This window comes from Poecilia formosa, unplaced genomic scaffold (assembly GCF_000485575.1).
Source record: "Poecilia formosa unplaced genomic scaffold, Poecilia_formosa-5.1.2 Scaffold297, whole genome shotgun sequence".
Classification (NCBI taxonomy): domain Eukaryota; kingdom Metazoa; phylum Chordata; class Actinopteri; order Cyprinodontiformes; family Poeciliidae; genus Poecilia; species Poecilia formosa.
In genome coordinates, this window is record NW_006800236.1 from 120060 (window position 1) to 139060 (window position 19001).

Genomic DNA, 19001 nt, shown 5'->3' on the forward strand with positions numbered 1-19001 from the left:
AACTTCCATTTATAAATGAATGTCCCAGGCTCTAGAGGAAGAAGAGACACTCAATTTATTTAGCTTGAGGTTCAATGGGAAATTCCTGTGGTCGATGATGATTTTTTGACTCTTGTCATCTGCTTTATAGATTTATCTTAAAGATGCAAATGTGTAAAATAAAATTAATTTCTTCTTGGAAAAGTTAAAACAAATTCAAGGCAGCTAACAGTAGTCATAAATTCAACAAGACTGCATCCATTTAACAAGTTGTAAATAGATTTATTGGTTACAATCAAACCAAACAAGTTTGGATAGAAAAAAATATACTTTTATGTATTTGCATAAGAAAGCACACATTCAGCATCGTCTTTATTCACAAAGAAGAAAGATAAAAGTTGAAACTTTACACTGTACCTTTGTAAATACGGTAAAAGTATACTTGTAAGGGATTTAACCGTACTTTATTTTCTTAAATATATCCCAAAATGTGTTACCATTGTGTCAATGAATAGAGGCGACATAGGTGTAACATGACGAGTTCCAGTAGATGGCAGCAATGTGTCATAATATCTAAGAGGAATACAAGAAGTCCTACCATTGAACATAATTGAAATATCTATACTCTTTTATTTCCAAACAAACAAACAAATAAAAAACCGATACGTCCTAAAGTTGATATAATTTATCTTATTTTTGTGATGGATTTGGACACTGCTGCCAGTTTTCATCATCTCAAATCAGATACAAAGACAACGTTAAGCCATGTGTCCATGTTTGTTGATTCCTCTCACTATACAAGCACTAAGTTTAAGAGCTCAACACATTCAGAGAATTGTTCCAGTTCCCTCCGAGGTCTGAGAGGTTGACCGGCTGACCTTTGACCCCGACATCCTCTCCTGTCTGAATTTCTTCTGCATGAGGCACATCATTTTCTTCCGGAACTTCTCTCCCACGAAGGCATACAGGAACGGGTTTATGGAGCTGTGCAGAAGAGCCAGGGTGTTGGTTATATCCAGGGCTAAGGTCACCGACCTCCTGAAGCTGCAGTCGAACCGTATCAGGTTGGTCCTGATCAGCGTGTCGATCATCATGGTTATATGGTATGGCGCCCAACACAGCAGGAACGCAATCACCACGACCATGATCACCCGCATGGCCCGGTGCTTCCGGAAACCGCGAGTGTTCAGCAGCCTGGCGACGGTGATGCCGTAGCACGCCACCATGACGGCCAGCGGGATCAGAAAGCCGAAAATATGGCGAAACCCACGAGTGGCGATCCTCCAACTGGTGACGCTCCCAATGTCGAAGCGTTCCGTGCAAATGAGCCTCTCGGAGTCCTCGTCAAGCTTGAAGGCGTCGTTGAAAAGGGCAGGCAAAGCGAGGCCCCAGCCGAGGGCCCAAACCGCCGCGCAAAGGATCCTGCTGCACTTCCTCTGTTTAGTCCCGTGGGTCTCGTTGGCGCGCACAATCACAAGGTACCGATCGACGCTGATGCAAGCCAGGAAGATGATGCTGGTGTAGAAGTTTGCCTCAATGACCAGGTTGAGGAACTTGCACATGAAGTCACCAAAGAGCCACCCCCAAACCAGCGCTACTGCAAAAAATGGGAGTGTCAGGGCCATGAGTCCATCTGCTATAGTCAGGTGGAACAAGTAGACGTCCGATGAAGTCAAAACCTGTCTGCTGGAGCTGATCACCCATCCTACCAGCAAATTGCCTGGGATCGCCAGTAAAAAGTTAGCTATGAGGATCAGAGATGAGATCGCCCCTGCCGTAGGATCCAGGGGCTTTGGATTGCATGGTATTGTGTTTAGATTCAGGTCGAGCTGTTCAGTTTCATTTTCAAAGTAGTAGTCAGTGAAGACGTAGGTGAAGGACATGGCTATGGGAAAGAAACAGAGTTAAATCCGTCATTTAAACTGCAGAAAACAGTTTGAAGAAGTTCTTCAAATTGGTTTCAGAGCTTCAGCATTTTAAAGGAAATACTAAAAGCATAGTGTGGGATTTTGAAGAGAGGTTCTTTATTAGAACTACATAATATCCTCTTGGTGGAAATAATAATTTCCTCTGAATCAAATGCAGTGGATCAGACACCACAGCCAGCCATGCATTGCTAAAATTGACAAATACTTGCGATCCCCTCTAACAACCATTATAACCACCCATTTTAATAATTCAAATATACCTTAATATGCTCTAATACACAAAATGGAAGCTGTCGTCACGCTGCAGAAGAAGCTAACATCTACTCTTCTTTCTTTACTTTCTTGGGGGTTCAGCCAATCCGCAACAAGGAAAATGAATGGCACACATTGATTGGCTGTTTTGCAAATACCAGTCAATAGCGTATCGATAATGTTTCTTTATATTTCAGCTTCCCAAACTGGATTTTTTTTTTGTTATATATTTTACATATGGTGTTTGAAAACATCTGTGAATAGGCAATTTTTTGTAAATAATTTGGAGTTACATTCAACTGAAAAATCTGTAAATTTAGACAGAAAAAGGAGGTTGGAGGCTGTGCACCAACAGTAATGCTCCTGCTTGAAACATGCACACAAATAAAATGTTCCTAAAGCAAATGTGCAATATAGAAGTAACCAAATTATTATTGAAGTTTAAGTGGATGTCACTTTATTGATGCCTACCCTTATTCCTAATTGTAATTCAGCCAGAAAATAAATTCCATCTTCAATTCTCATAGACGTTTCATACAGGAAGATACTTGGAGGTGCACTGCCTCCAACGTGCGTTTAATACGAAAATAACAATCAGTTTCTTTGTTAGCAAGGCAACAGTTTAAATATCCATTAAAAGGTACAAATAAATGTCTGAATTTGATGAATTCAGGAAAATACAGAACAAAGTACATCACAAAAACATTAAACTCATGAAGTGAAGCTATTTAATTTCAGCTTTCTCCCTAAGCTTCTTCTTTTTTTATTCCTATCACAGTTGTTGAATTTCAAACTATATCAAATGTCATTAATTTAGCCAGATTTCTTAAATGTTTTAGAAGATGAACTGCATCAGGAACTCACCTCTGTCTTGATGGGAAACTCCAGCATCCAAATGACTCTGCGCCAGTGTGGTAATAATACATTATGTCCAGCTGTTTTTCTCTACTGCGGGATTGACCCAATGTCCTGTTTCCCTTTTTTTACATGTGTTCCTGAACACGACTGCGTCAACACTTTTTCACTTCTACAACATGTTCCTCTAAGATAATCTATTGTTGAATTAAGAATAAATAAGTATTTTTCTAAAAATCTGGAATGGCTTCATAGTTCCATCTACCTTTATAGGACTTCATCTTCATCTGATAATAATTAACCTCCCGCCACCATGTTTCTCGATGTTGTTTTGGAGTTTTGGATGCATCAAACCATAAAATTGCAGAATATTTCACATTTTCTAAGAAACCCAACCTGTACTTTGTAGAAGTAAACGGCCTCCCTGAGCCCGTCTCCGCTTTCTGATGATTCACCGGATGCAAAATCAGGGTACGCTTATTGATAGTTATAAGTTTGTGTGGTTGGAGATTCATGTTTCGTACTGTACACAAGAGGTGAGTGTGTGTCACAGGATTTCGTTGGGTAACCAGCTTCGTGTTGCAAGGTGTTTCACAAAATCCACTTTCTGGAAATCGGTTTGTAAAATGTTCTCCTCCTTGATTGAGTAAAAGACTGATTGTTTTAAGCAACAATCTGCCAACTCGGTATTTTTCTGAAGCAGAGAGGTTTGCCAGTATTTCTGTTGTTTTAGTAGGAAAATAGGTAGCTTCATGTTGAGACAAACATCAGAGAGCATGAAGAGAAGCTTGTAAAGTAGTCAGTAATGACAGGTGGCAGACTGGCTGACAGAACCCTTCCTGCCCCGCCTTCTACTGCTATATTGCTCTTCCAAAGAATCAAAACACACACATTTAATTTTTACTCCATCTTTGACTCATCTTTCTTATTTACCCTGCTTAACAACATGCAGGCTTTTACAAGTGTAAATGCCCTCATTGTCACGCCGCCAGGAAGTAAGACGGCACCCCAACAAGAAATGCCAGTATATAGTTTACTTTTTTTTTTTAAAGTCAAAGGTGTCTCTTACTGCTCTCACCAGCTGAACAGGTGTTGACAACAATGAAATAAAAAGCAGAACTACTCCAAGGTTCGATTTGTTTTTACTGATTTGTTGTTTCTGAACAACAAATCTGATTTGTTGTTTCTGAACAACAAATCTGATTTGTTGTTTCTGAACAACAAATCAATTCTGCGCTCTTGGCATGATGCTCAGTGGGAGCACGGCAGATGTCACGGTCGGACAGTGTGGAAGCTGGAGCATGTCCCATCAGACCGTCAGTTCCCGAAACCACACAACAAAAATAACCTCGTAGAAGCGCACGCAGGGTCACCGTGACACCATCAGTCAGCACATAGAGTAAAACACTTGTGTTTTTTTTTAAGACCTTGGGAGAGTTTGAAAGAATCCGATATTTATTCTAGATATTTCTTCTAAACACACACATTTTATTCGTTTTCCTTTATCATCATACATATGTGGAAGCATTTAATGTGGATATATTCAAAACACATTGAATTCCAGATTTGTTTAGGATCCCATTCATCTGGAAAAACCTGAGCTGTTTGTTGTACCGACAGGCTGGCAGCTGGCCACACACGTTGAAAGTCCGTAAGACTGGACGTTCGCCTTTCTGGGAAAACTCGAGCAACCTCTCCGGAAAAACTCGACTGGTGTCTGGATTCTTGTTTGATTTGCTTCGGAGGAAGACACTCGCCCAGCAGATACTCATCTTGGCAGCTTGAAGACTGCATTGCAGGCTGCCGCTTCATCAAACGCCATCCTCGTGTTTTTCTGGTAAACTTACAACTGAAAGTAGAAGACATTCCAGTCAAGTTTAAAGTGTCATTCGCGTGAAAAACGCTCTCTTCCTTCACACCTGAAATGTGCCGTTTCATTTTGCACTTTTGTGTTTACTTTTGACCTTCCCACCTTTCTGTTTTGCTCTTCTTTGTAATGCAACTCTAATTTGTAAAAAAAAAAAACAACTTAAAAGCAGTTTAATATTGAAATAAATGCCTTTATTTAGTCATTTTTAAAGATAAATCCTTTAAATTCACGCTACACAAATTGCAGCTACATCCTATAGGTTTGGGTTTTCCAAAAGATGTCTCGCTGTTCCGAGCAGATAAGTCCTCCAAGTATCATGAGATTTTCTTGGGTCAGTCCAGTTACTCTGAGAGTTCTCAGTATTCTCTCTTTATCAGCTGGAGGTTTCAGGCCCTCTTTGTGTACATAACAGTCAGTCCTGTTGCTGCCAGAACCCAGAGGACGCCATGTAACTGGATGTTTTATGTCTGCACCGATGTTTTCTCCCTGGTTGCCATGAGAACTGCAGGTGCTCCAGTTTTCTTCTGCAGGCCGAAAGCATGTTTATAGGTTTTATTGCTTCAACAGCTCACTAATTACTGACACCATAGAAATTCACACGTAGATTTCTTTCCTCTTTAAAAAGAAGGGAGTTTCTGTTGAGTGAGTCACACGTTTTTTTCCTCATTTGTTCAAATGGTCTGTTGGCACACCTGCACATACGGTTTCTGATCTGGTATTTTGTTTGTTCTGCTAAAAGGTTTCTTTTTTTTCTTTTTACAATCCGAAACAGACACTGAGCAGCTTGTTATCTAATCTAAAATAGTCACAGGAGGAAAAAGGCTGAAAGAAGCAGCTGAATTCCTCATGAGACACGAGTAAACAGACTTTTTTGTGTATGTTTGCGCGCGCGCGCGTGTGTGTGTGTGTTAGGACAGACGTCCCACAGTGCGCCTTTACTGGAATCAACTAAACAAACATCATACGATGAAACATATATACATTTTTAAGTAAATGCCCTTTTTAAGCTCAGAGAAAAGACAGCGTTTCGTACATATTTCTCTTAAAGTGAAACTAGAAGCGCTCTGATGAATTTACAGAGAACAATAGAAAGACGGAGGATGAAAAACAACAGCAGGTACGATCACACGGGTATGCGCTTACTGCACATCTGTCACCAAGCCGGCTCTTCTGAGAAAAACACTTCATTAGTATATTGTTACATCCAAAAGAATAATTAACTCACACGGTGCCTATCTAATCTTTTAGTTATTTTGTACACAAGAAGAACCGGATCTGTTCTTCTGTGAGGACTAGGAGGGTTTTTTTCCCCCCCAGACCCCCCCAGAGGAACAAGTTATTAATATGACAAATAAATTGGATTGTTTAGTTACTACTAAGGAATCCAGCTTTAGCTCTTTAATTACTTTTGTCTCAGTTCTGAGAAAGTGGTTAAAGCACTTACAGAGTCCTTATACTAGAATAAATAGATTTTTTATGGTTAGAGATATCTTGTTAAAAGATGAAAACATTTTAAAACAGTAGAAATTTGTATTTTTTTTAAATAGTGCCGCAACAAATATAGTTTTGAACTAAGTATGAGACATAAAATATGTTTTTCCTCCAGAACTTTGTTTGATCCTTCATTTCCTATTCAACATGGCAAAGAAAAAACACATTTTAAACTGTACTTTAACATATTCTTATCACTGTATGATCTGCAATAACTCAAAGAGAAAATAAATTTTATTAAAATGATTTCAAATTATATAGGTGTTTCATTTTTCAAACAAAATTAGTACTCTTCTATATATAATATTTTTTAAATTTTCTAATACATTAATTTGGGAGTTAATAAACTGTATTCATCTACAATTACCTATATTACAGACATTTAGAAAAAAAAGTCTTCAATTTTCAGGTATATTTAAATCTCTAAAGCTTGAATTTCAGGCTGGATTTAATGAATTGTCAATTAAAATACTCACCACTGTTTTAGTTTTTAAATAATTTTACTGTGGCGACTAACAGCAACTAATAAAGTCTCTGGTGATCCATTAAAAGCAATCATTTACTATCTTCATTTTCTTACCTGGAAGAATTAAACATGTTATAAAAAATATAACTGTTTTTATCTCTTTAAAGTCAAAAAAGTAAAATATTATCAAAAACTTTAACACAAAAAAACAGTTCAGCCTCCTGAAGTCAAAGTATCTGCAAACAGATACAATTCCCAACATACTTGGAGTTAATTTTATGAAGAAACAAAAAAAAGGAATAAAATACAATTTTTTTTATTTACCTGTAGTCTTACCTGAAGTCTCAAAACAAAGCAATCCTGATGCGTCTTGTTTTTGTTTGACCAGCTTCCCTGACAATGAGATAAAAACATCTGAGGTGAGCCTTTAAAAAGGAAAATGCTTCGACTTGGCAAAACAAAAGTGGAAGGATGAAGAATGTGAATCATTGGACAAGACCCCAAAAGAGATAAGACAAAAGAACAAAAAAAAACCAACAAAAAAAACAAAAAACAGTGATTGATACCACGAAATGTTTGACAAAACTGATCTCACTGCTTTGGCTTTCTAATTTGATATTTTATAAAGTCCATATATAGAGGTTAGGATATTTTCAATTAGTCTTTGATCTTTTTTCACACATATTTTTCCATCAGCAAGTGTAATAACAGTGGCCTTTTCTGGCAGCACTGTAAAGCAAATAGGACTGTGAGTGGCAGCAGAGTGTAGATTACCACTGAGTTTGATCAAACTGCAAGACAAAATGTAGAAAATCTTAAATAATTATATTTTTCTAAATAAAGGCTGTGCTTTTGTCAGGCTTTACATTTATAGTTCCTGTAATTTCTCAGAATTGAATAAGTCCAGTCCAGGTTTGGACGATAACTAAGGTTTTAATGACCGCAAACAAATGACTGGTAATCAAGAAAGGCATCACAAATTTGACTCCCAACCAAGTTAGGGTGATTCAATAAATGTAAGAGTAAAAATAAAAAGTAGAAAAGTAATATTGTATCATACAAGACAATAGGAAGAAGGCTAACAGCATAAAATAAATAAATATTAATACCCAAACAGTAAGATACTTCCTTTATATCATGTTTAATCTTCTTCTTTCGCTCCGTTTCAGTGGTAAAATTAATCCGGCTGACTGACTAGTGGCACCAAAACATCTCTTTTCTATCTCCTCTTGTTGCTTGACTATTTTTATCTCGTCACCAACTTTTCTAAAAAAAAAAAAAAAATCATATAGCTGTTTTTTTCAGCATTTACGCCTCCTTTGTTTGGCTGCTAATGGGCGGTCTTCAGATTTTACTTTTTGCTGACGTGGAAAAACAGAGTCTAGTTCAGGTTAGCAACAATTGAATCTGTGCCAGGGGTTAATTTGGTCTTCATCCCATGTTTGGCACTTGGCACAATCAAGACAGTGTGCCTTATGCGGTTATTAATTTCTCTTTAAGCTGACACATAATGAGTTGCCAAAATACCAAACGTAACTATTCTAAAATTGAGCCCAACGTTGCTACTGTTTTATTAAATCTAATTGAATACGTATTTAGCTCTTGTATTATTTATTTATTTTTTTCACCTTGACAAAGGGCCCTTTAGATCAGTGGCCCCATGGCACAAGCCCAAGTCGCCTTCATGGAGGATCAAAATTGACTATTTGCTTCTTTGACAGAAGCTTTCATTTTCTCTCTGTGGCTGAAAGCAGAAGTCCCTGTAATAATTCATTTCAAATCACAATCACGGTTACAACTTTAACGTTGAGTTTTGAGGGATTTTACTAATCCTGTGTAGCACAAACAAGGAGGAACAATCTCTAAAATGAATATTTTATTGTTTTCTGAAGCTTATCCTGACTGCTGCAATCAGCCTGACAAATAAATGCTTGAAAAACATATCTGTTTAATGACTCTGGGTAATATATAACACATATTTTCTTGCTCAATTAAAACAGATTTTTTTTATTATATTAGCTTTTTGATGATATTGTATTTGTGTTATTAATATGTGCCTGTGTTTAATGGCACATACAGGCACAGTGTAAGCTACAGAGTAAGAAATAGCCACAGCATTTCAAATAAAGAAAATCACGCAAATATATAGAAAAAAAATATTTTGTGAATTTAGGAATTATAGCAGTATTTTTATGCTGCAAGCATGTTGGAGCAGGGTTTTTTTTCTCCCCACTGTCGCTACATACATGTTCAATATGAAGGCCTGCTGCAAAAGTGAATGCTATGAATTATATAAATATTATATAAATAAACTGAATTAAAATTTTCTTCAGGATAAATAAAATATTTTTGGACTGAATTGAATTGGCGTATTAAAGACAGGCAACATTTGAAGCCACCCAAATCAGCCGGGGTCCTGCGTGTGAAGTACGCGGAAGCTACAGGCGGAGGGAGCTTCGACGGAAGCGGTCTGGTCTGTCAAGGAAGGAAAACATTTTCACCTAATATTTGACACAAAGCGGTTTAATCCTACCAAATAGCACCAGCATCCGCTGCGATGATCCTCTTAGAAATTAATAACCGCATCATAGAAGAGACGCTGACGTTGAAGTTCGACGGCGCATCCAACGGGTGAGAAAAACTGCTAACGGCAGCTAGCTTCCCCCTTCAGCGTTTCCCTGAAGAGGACCGCAGCTTTAAAAATAAAAAAAGACAAGAAACTACCGCCGATAAAAGCTCACAAAACTGCATGTTTCAGCTCTAAGTGTCTATAAATGTGCTGAAAAAGCTTAAACTATGTAGCTTGCTGCTCCGCCGGGGCTGCTTTGCCCGAAGCTGGGGTGTGTCTACACTGGCCGTGTTATGTCAAAAATGGCAATCCTGAGCAGATTAACCCACCGACCAGACATTACAATAAGGAAGAAAACACACACACAAAAAACAAATAAAAGTTTGGGGGTAATTTTACGAACATGTAATAAATACAGAAACCAAAGCAGAAAATGTCTGTTTATGTTTGGCTGTTTGAAACAACTCAAAAGAGGGGTTTACATGTTCCCCCACAACTATGTTTGGCTAAACGCTGTCAACCTAACACTCTTAAGTCGTCCCAGTGTTATTCGTTAGCAGCGTGTTGAGCACAAAACTGTGGTTTACGCAACATAAACGGCCTTATTAAGAGGTTTTACAGCGCTCTGCGCATCCATTATGTGGCTACATGTCAGTGAACCATCACTCCTCTTCCCAGCTTCCGCATTCCTGTAGTCAAGCCGAGTCAAGTCAGTCCGCAGTGGCTAACTACATCAGCAGGTCCCTGCAGCATCCACCTTCATGGAGCAAACTCAACTACAACTATCTGGATTGAATAATAGAATAAATTACATATTTAATTGCGTTCGTTTGATTCCAACATGGAATAAAGGAACAATAAACTCAAAAAGACGAGATAAATTTACATTTTCCATATTTGAACTTAAATTGTAAATTATTAAATTTTTTGTCATAGGAAAGTGCGTATTTCACAACTGTTTGCTTTTCAGTCAAATTGCACCATCGGTAGCTGTTACTTAGTGCTATTTTTTCATTTGAAAAAGGTGGAAGTCAGATAACCTCTGTGTAAAATCACTTTTAGGAATTGAATTTAACGTACTGAAACTCACAGTAGCCCAACTCTGCATACTCAGAGATGAGACGGCAACTCTTTGGCTGCTCCTTTTATAGATTTTTTTTTGTTTGTTTATTTCTCATTTAATACACCACCCATATCCATAATTTCACATTTTATGCTTTATATGTACATTTTTGCATGCTAACAGTCAGCGTTTTGTCCCGACAGAACCAAACCCGAGGCCGTCGATGTGACGTTTGCTGGTGAGAAACCTCCGACCTTAAGTTTTAAAGCCTTTTTAGTGCACTGAATGCTTTCATTTTAGAGAGAAAGAAAAATCTTACTGATTTATATTTGTGCAACTCTCAGTAGCTGTCAAAGCGCTGACATTAAATAGCAGAAAATGGCTAATTTAGCATCTCTAGACATAAATGTTTTCCCCTCCCGCTGCTCCAGATTTCGATGGCGTCTTGTACCACATCTCCAACCCCAATGGGGACAAGACCAAAGTGATGGTCAGCATCTCCCTGAAGTTCTACAAGGAGCTGCAGGAGCACGGTGCTGACGAGGTAAACCCCAATAATCAACCGTCAAAAAGCAGTCTGGAGGAATATCTTTGCGTAGCTTTCTCATGCACACGTTTCTGAAAGTCGGCTTTAAGGTGTCGAAAATGTATCGGTCTTGTTTTCATCTTGCGCTTAAAAGACTCAAAAGTGCAACTCGTGGTTCCTCTACTCTGAAAGTCAACCACCAAACTGCAACGAGTGTTGACATTGTGCTCTGCTTTTTGCACTGATAGCGTATCAGCAGGCACGTAAATCTTGTTCAGCACAGGTGTGTCGTCGCTGGGAAAACCCCAGACCTCAGGCCCAAAGTTTTCAAGGTCGGAGTGGCGGTCGCAGACCGGGAAGATTTAGGAAGCCGATCCGTCATCTGCTGCTCTGATCGCACCTTCAGTACAAACACTCTGTTGCCATGTAAGGAAGAAAGCAGCTGCTGTGGTTCCAGGCAGAAACAGGAAGTGAGCTCGAGTGACTCGCCCCCGAGGCGAGGAAGTGCTGACTGTGAGCTGCAGACAGCGTGCGCTCACAGCTTGGCTGCTTTTCCGAAAAGACCCCCCTCCACCCCACCTCTCCAAACCCCCTTTTTCGCCCAGTCTTAGTGGGACGTTTAAAGGAGCCAAAATTCAAGGTGCTTTCATGCTGAGGATTTGCTTGGAAACGATTGAGGATGAAGCCTTTTGGTTTTCTCACATTCTTTCCTGCTTTTGATTCGAAAGATTCCTCTTTCTCAAATTAGCGGCGAGTTGAAAAGAAAAGAGGAACGTGCAAACATAGTTTTTTAAAGCTGCATTGCTGCCATACCTCAGTCTGACGTGTGTATTTGCTCTGTTCACATCAGCTCATACCAAACAGACAGGCTCTCATTAGAGAGGAGCCCCCCTCTCCCCCTCTCCCTTTAGCTCTCACCCCTGGAGATGTTCATTCCTCTCCAGCCCCAGTTTGACTCCTTTATGGTACAGATGGTGCGTTCGGGCGCTCATTCTCTTGCTGCTGTTATTCAAGTCAGCTCCGTCTTCTGATTTCACACAAGCTGCTGAAAATCAGGGAAGTGTTGGGCGTTGTGAAAATCACAGCGTGGCCATCATTCAGCTCCAACCTTAATCACAGCGCTCAAATAATAAAGCTACTTTTAAGCGGAGGTGGTATCATTTATCGTTTATCATTTATTGGGATGATAATTTTGATTTATTGTTGTCATATATTCCATGTTGATGTTAAAAACCCCTTGAACTTTTCGTTGTTGGGGTTTTTTTTCAAGGGAGGGTTGGTTAATTTTCATTAACTTGAAAATATGATTAAATGCAGTTGCGATTAAAAGTTTAATGATTTGAATCAGAAGTGTGTTTTGAATAGGAATGTTTTTTTCTCAAACAGTATTTGTTCCTGGGGCTGTAATTGCAGTGACACACAGTCACAGCCACATGGTTACCAAAAAAGAAGTAATAAATAGTTTTTAAATCATCACTTTTATTGTTATCACAATAGTATCATAAAATATCGTGATAAAAGTCCGTATTGGTTAAGTCCCACCCTCGCCCATTGCAGTTACTGATACAGAGGCATCCTCAAGCCGACTCTTATTTTCCTTCCACTAAATTTTTCACTAACATGCATACATAGATACAGCACTCCTAAGGAAATGTTATTGCCTGTGAGCTGTAATCATCCCAATGAACAAACACTTGAATTAGATCACTTTTGTATCGACTCTAGACTTTGTATTTTTTTTTTTTTATTTATTTATTTATTTATTTTTTGCTCCTGTATCTTTTTGTTTTTGAGATTCTTGAGGAAAAAAAAATCATTCTTTTATTTATTTACAGTTACTCAAGAGGGTGTATGGAAATTTCCTGGTTTCACCAGAGGCTGGTAAGTTCTCAAAGTTGCTTAAATCTCTTTTTTTTTTATCTGCAGTGTCAAATGTTTTTCATGTTTTGTTACAAATCTGTGAAATGAAAAGTTTTGCGATTCCTTTATTTATTCGTTTTGTCACCTTCCCTTCAAGGCTACAACGTGTCCCTGCTCTACGACCTGGAAGCCCTGCCGTCCAATAAAGACGAGGTCGTTCACCAGGCGGGGATGCTGAAGAGGAACTGCTTCGCCTCGGTGTTCGAGAAGTACTTCAAGTTCCAGGAAGAAGGCAAAGAGGGCGAGAAGAGGGCCGTGGTCCACTACAGAGACGACGAGTCCATGTACGAGCATCAAGTATTTAGTTTTTTGTTTCTCTGATGAGATCAGTCAGGAAGCGGTTGGCTCCAAATAGATGAGTTCCTTTTATTCAGCTGACGTGTGTCTCTGTAAGCTGACTCAGAGCTGCAGTTCCCTCCCGAAATAGACATGTTTTGACTTTTAGATCAAACTAAATGTGTTTGGACCCTCAGGTACTTGGAGGCCAAGAAGGACAGAGTGACGGTCGTGTTCAGCACCGTGTTCAAAGACGACGACGACGTCATCATCGGGAAAGTCTTCATGCAGGTGAGCGAGGCGGCAAATCGCAAACATGCCCTTTTTATATATATATGTTTAATAAAAACCAGGCCCTATATCCAAAAACAGTTTGCCACAAACCCTCACCACACCTTTAAGTAGGCCACTTCAATTTCAGACATAACCAAAGAATAGAAAACGAAGCGGATTAGCAGAGCTGCCTAGCAACTAATGTTGTCATCCAGGACATGTTGTTGTTAAATGCGGTCTCTACTGGCTGGATATTGAGCTGTTGGCGTGTCGTGACACACTGCCACAGTCTTCAGTCAGAGTCTTCTGCAGGTTTGTTGCAAGACTGACTGCTACTGGAGATCATTCCTGCCCACAGCATTAACATTCACAATTAATCTTTGAGAGACACTTGGATGTCATCTCTCAACCAGTGCTGTTAGTTAAATTGAACCAGTTTTTAAGACTTTTAAAGTTGCAACGTGACATAAAGGTTCCTCGGTATCCATAGCAACATGTGTTTCTGTGTGCAGGAGTTTAAAGAGGGTCGGAGAGCCAGCCACACGGCCCCCCAGGTGCTCTTCAGCCACAGGGAGCCGCCTCTGGAGCTCAAGGACACAGACGCTGCCGTCGGGGACAACATCGGATACATCACCTTCGGTCCGTAATTGATTATGACTCCATAATCTATTATTCTGATGATTAATGAATTAATCGGATTTTTAAAAAACCTTTTTTTTTATTTACAATATTAGAAATGCATTAAAAGATGCAAATAAACAAATCAACTTATTTTTTTAAATGAGAAAAACATTTTATTGGCTAAAATGCAACAACAATTTGAACCAGGTGAAGCTAAAACTCTGCCAGTTGAGGAGTTTTACGTAAAACAAATGGAAAATGTAAATGCATTTTATAAATTTTAGCTTAAACACTGCTGTGAATATGTTGTCTTTTCAGCAAATGGCCTTTTTTTTAAACGTCTGTATAGTCCGATTATTTCAATGATCGATTTATCGCGATGAATCGTTTCAGCCCTTATCGATATTTGTTTTCTGAGTGTGTTTTTGTGCTTGCGTCCCTGCAGTCCTGTTTCCTCGTCACACCAATGCCAATGCCAGAGACAACACCATCAACCTCATCCACACCTTCAGGGACTACCTGCACTACCACATAAAGTGCTCCAAGGTGACTCTGCTCATAAACCATAAAACCTGCACTATTTTTTGCAAAAACATAAAAAAATGCAGGAGTTAGAGTTTGCATTCCCAACTGAAATCAGGGTTTGCAGTCGAAGACAAACTGCTCACAAAGCCTTTCTGTTTAAATAAAAAGCTTAGCTGGAAGTGTAAATTAGGGTCCTGCCAGAACAGGTGTTTGTTTAGGTTTGATTTATGCTTAAACGTCGTAATCCCAGCTTGGTTTTTTTTTTTTTTTGAAAGAATGTCATTCAAAGCTTCTATGGAAACATTCCGATCACAAACGGATAACGGAAGTGGTTGTTAAGTGCCCTTACTTCAAGCAGTGAGTCAACAAAGGTGGATTTATTGGCCGCCGGGGGTTGGTACGCTCTTAAAACGTCCAATCTCTCGTTCCATCTCTTCATGCTATGCGCTGCTCAGTAAGCATTTATGCAGTATTTGTTGCATGACTATAAAACATTGTGCTGAAATTCATCATCGCAAACAGAAACGAGCTAAAAACGTCCTGTTATCTTAAAATCTCGCAACGGCTAATCTAGATCTTCATACTTTTTTGCTTTTTTCATCTTCTTCTAGGCCTACATTCACACACGGATGAGAGCCAAGACGTCAGACTTCCTCAAGGTGCTGAACCGCGCTCGACCCGACGCCGAGAAGAAAGAGATGAAGACCATTTCGTGAGTAGCTTTCATTCACGTTCACCGGCGCGCAGAGAAGAACGAGATAAGGAGGAAAAAACAAAAACGTTTTTGTTTTTTCTCCTTATATATTTCACAACATATTTGAAATATGTTGTTTTCAGCAATACGACTCATGCTTTAGGAATCTTTTTCAAACTGTTTTTTATTTTTATTTTCTTTCGGGTGAGATCTGAAGGGAGGTTTTTGAGATTTATTCATGACGCACGATCGCCGCGTTTCCTTTCGCCTTTGTTGCCATGTTTTGCTTCGGATTCCTCTGGGATTACAGCAACAATAAACTTCTTTGATAGAGGTCAATCACTTCACATGAATTCCGTGCAGCCATTTTCTGATGCAATTAATGAAAATGAAACCCATCAGTCACTCATTTAATTAGCAGCTCGCAGAGAATTAAAGCATACCGAGAAATTCCTATCACTATCGGTTTTCATTGTTTTCTTTGATGAGAGTTTTCGGGGCGGAGGTGGGGGGGGAAGTGTTTCCGCAACTTTTAGTGACAAACTACTAAACAACAAACTGGTTTCATTGTAGCTTCTGTAGAGAATAGTTTCATTTTTAGGGACAGTTTTCAAGTTTGTCTGCGTCAGAAGGTAAGACTCGACTTCTTGGTATGTCCTAACTCAATCAAGGATGTGTAAGCTTAATAAAAGTCCTTCCTGCCCAATCGAGAAAGTGTCAGGAAAAAAAATCGTAGCTGCTGTTTGGCTCACCTATTGTTATTTTTTTTCACTTTTGTAGTGGGAAGACTTTCTCCCGCTGAGGCCAGCCGTCTGTGGAGAGACCCAAACCCGTGTGGGCACACTCAGCCGCACCACAAATCTGACTTCAACGCCACATTGGACAGGATTTCAGGACGTCCCCCCACCCTTCTTCGCCTCGCCTCCCACCCAAAAGAAGAAAAAAAAAAACATCCAGCTTTCTTTTACTTTTTTTTTTTTTTAAAGATTTCTTCCTGTTTTCGGATGAGTAATAAAGTTGGCTCTACACAAGGAAAGCTAAAGATAAATGGGGAAAAAAGGGCATTTCCTTGCTTTGCATTGTTAAAGAGAATTATTAGTCCTATATAAATATATATATGAACAAAATGAATGAAACTTTTGATACGATATTTTACTCCATTTGGTACTCTTGCTTGCCCCCCATCCTCCCCTCACCATGCATTGTCCACATGTTGGATGATTGAAATTTCCTCTCTGTGCTTTCATGTCGTCTGTACCATCATCATTTGAAAAATAAAACACGTAAAAAAGACAAAAATATCTTTTTTTTTTTTTTGTCCTGTGAGAATACCTTCTAGCTTGTTTTATTCATAAAACTTTTTCCAATCTTGAGATGCACTATCTCTGCATTTCTGTTTTCGTTTTTCCTCTGTCTCCACCCTGACTTTTTCCTCATATTTCAACAAGGAAATATGAGTCTTTAATCATTTGTATTTTTTTATTTTTTATTTTTTGGCAGATTCCAGATTACTATTGTGTTTGGAATACTGTCTGTCGTGTTTTTGTGGTCAATGAAACTGCAAACACCTGTGCTCTGGGCACAGACACTGAGGAAGGTAACCACAAAACTGTCAATCACAAAAACAAGTAGAGCAGATTAATTAAAGCGAGCCGCAAATATTTTATCACTATCGTTTCATGTTCATTAGTAAAGGAATTTTCCTTGTTCTGTGTGGCGGAAGAGGCAAACAAACAGGAGCGGTGAGTCCATGCACTTAATGTGACAGAACCTGATGTTATGAGTCATATGGCCTTTTAAACTAAACTGTTTTCTGTTTTCTTTCATCACACACACACACAAATTTTTTTTTTTGTTTTATTGGGATTTTATGTGATTAAATCGACAAAAAAGTTGAGAGAAATTATTGACAATGGTGGCTCCCACTACATACAGTTTGCTTGTGTTGTCCGCTAATCCACAAATGACAATTGCGTAAGTTCTGCGCACAAGCTAATCACATTGATAAAAATAGCCACAGTGGATTTCTGACAATAAAATTCTCCATAACTGTTAACACAATGTTACTCTAACCTGCACTCTAGTGCAAATCATTGAACTAAGCGGAGCAGCGCCTCAAGGATGTATTCTCACTCCTATTTCAATTCAGTTTAAAGATATTTCATTTACACCTCTGGGACTTGGTGTCGTAGTTCATGTATTAGTTTAGCTTTCCAAGATGCTAATAACACCTTCACATGGTTACCAAACCATAATAACGACCCCCCACCCCCAAAAAAAGTAAGGGCTAAAAAACTTTCCAGCTGCACAATATCCCAAACCAGAAGGAACACAATCATCCAAAAATGTCATGCCTCAACCAAAAGACATCTAACTTAGCTCATCTCACAGTATTATAAGTACGTTTATGATGAGCAATGTTAATCATGACAGAAGTTGAGTACTTGGTCAGGGTTTTGCCACTAATCGACATAAAAGCCACAAAATGTTGCCTGTTACCAATCACAATCTTGTATGGTGGAGCGTTGAACCGTACAATGGAAGATACTCTAGAACCTTATCACTGAAAATGTTTTTGACTAAGAAAGTCTATAAGATAAGATCTCTTCTGGTTCTTTGGAAGCCATTTGAGGACAGACGCTTGAGGAAAGCCCTCTGCGTTGTGATAGATCTCCAACGATCCGGTAGATGTTATCGCACGGTTGAATCTCGGGACATACAGAATGTAAAAGAACTTCATTCCGAGTGCGTGTAAACACGGGAAATGCCAACAATCAAGAATGTCGTATTTTCAAGTTGTTTTTATTCAGACATGTTATTTTAAAGTCAAGCTTCAGTTGTAGGTCCTTGGTTTGCGTTTTTGTTTTTTAAATCCAATACGGGAATGAAAGTATAGGAGGCTAGCGTCACCCAATGGCCAGAGTAATTGGCTATCAAGGAGACCGATTGAGGGCTGATGGAGAAATTCCAAGTGCTGCTTGATGTCCAACATCTGAAGGAAAACTTTACTTTTTTGATATTCTCCTGAAAAGAGAAATGCTTTCTTTACATTGCAGATTTTTGATAGCGTTTTAGGACTAGGACTGAGCCACACTTGGTAGTAGCAGCTGGCGCCAAGCATTTGCTTTAACTGGAAATGTTTCTTACATAACTGCGGAGCAATTTCAATCTGGTGTTAACTCCAGATTGTTGCTATGTGGATCATAGCCCTGCTGTGTAACTCAAGCTTGCCAATGCTTGAGTTGCTGTGTAACGTACTATATTGCACGCTGTGACCAAAGTGCAATATAGTAATATGTAACTCAAGCAACTCAACTCAACTCAAGAGTGCGTCAGAATCCTGAAGGAGATTTTGACGCACTCTTACAAGTGTGTCTTGTTAAAAACACGTTTCCACCACAGCTCACTATTGTTGATGTGAAGTTCGGCCATATTGACATTCGAATTCTGCCTTGCAAGTGGTCACTGGGTGTAGTCGACGTTTCTCCCACGCTAATGCCCTCTGAAAAGTCTCACACTTGATTTTTACGACTTTCCAGTCATAATCTCCTACTTCCGACTTCAAATGGGACGCACCAACTCAAGACAAATGATTCATGCGGTACTTAAGTACAATTTTCGTGTATCTGTACTTTACTTAAGAAGATTAAATAATGGATACTTTCTACTTTTACTCCACTGCATTTTGCAGTA

General features: G+C 39.0%; 2 protein-coding genes across 2 annotated transcripts; one reads left to right on the forward strand and one right to left on the reverse strand.

The window, feature by feature from the left end:
• Positions 1-239: 239 nt before the first annotated feature.
• Positions 240-3572, reverse strand: LOC103151916 (C-X-C chemokine receptor type 1-like). The gene is made up of 2 exons (XM_016660775.1): positions 3024-3572; positions 240-1864 (listed from the first exon to the last, which is right to left on the reverse strand). The coding sequence occupies exon 2, from the start codon at positions 1860-1862 to the stop codon at positions 807-809; it is 1056 nt and encodes a 351-aa protein (XP_016516261.1). The 5' UTR covers positions 1863-1864; positions 3024-3572; the 3' UTR covers positions 240-806.
• A 5683-nt stretch (positions 3573-9255) lies between these two features.
• arpc2 (actin related protein 2/3 complex, subunit 2) lies at positions 9256-16600 on the forward strand. The gene is made up of 10 exons (XM_007572196.2): positions 9256-9472; positions 10677-10711; positions 10905-11017; positions 12835-12880; positions 13017-13203; positions 13393-13486; positions 13981-14107; positions 14535-14635; positions 15226-15326; positions 16089-16600. Exons 1-10 carry the CDS (start codon positions 9399-9401, stop codon positions 16108-16110), a joined length of 900 nt encoding a protein of 299 aa, XP_007572258.1. The 5' UTR covers positions 9256-9398; the 3' UTR covers positions 16111-16600.
• Positions 16601-19001: the final 2401 nt, after the last annotated feature.

Coding starts and splice junctions, on each gene's coding strand:
- arpc2 (XM_007572196.2), top strand. CDS start 9,399: ATGATCCTCTTAGAAATTAATAACCGCATCATAGAAGAGACGCTGACG. Junction 9,473..10,676: donor TTCGACGGCGCATCCAACGG/GTGAGAAAAACT, acceptor TTGTCCCGACAG/AACCAAACCCGAGGCCGTCG. Junction 12,881..13,016: donor CCTGGTTTCACCAGAGGCTG/GTAAGTTCTCAA, acceptor CTTCCCTTCAAG/GCTACAACGTGTCCCTGCTC.
- LOC103151916 (XM_016660775.1), bottom strand. CDS start 1,862: ATGTCCTTCACCTACGTCTTCACTGACTACTACTTTGAAAATGAAACT.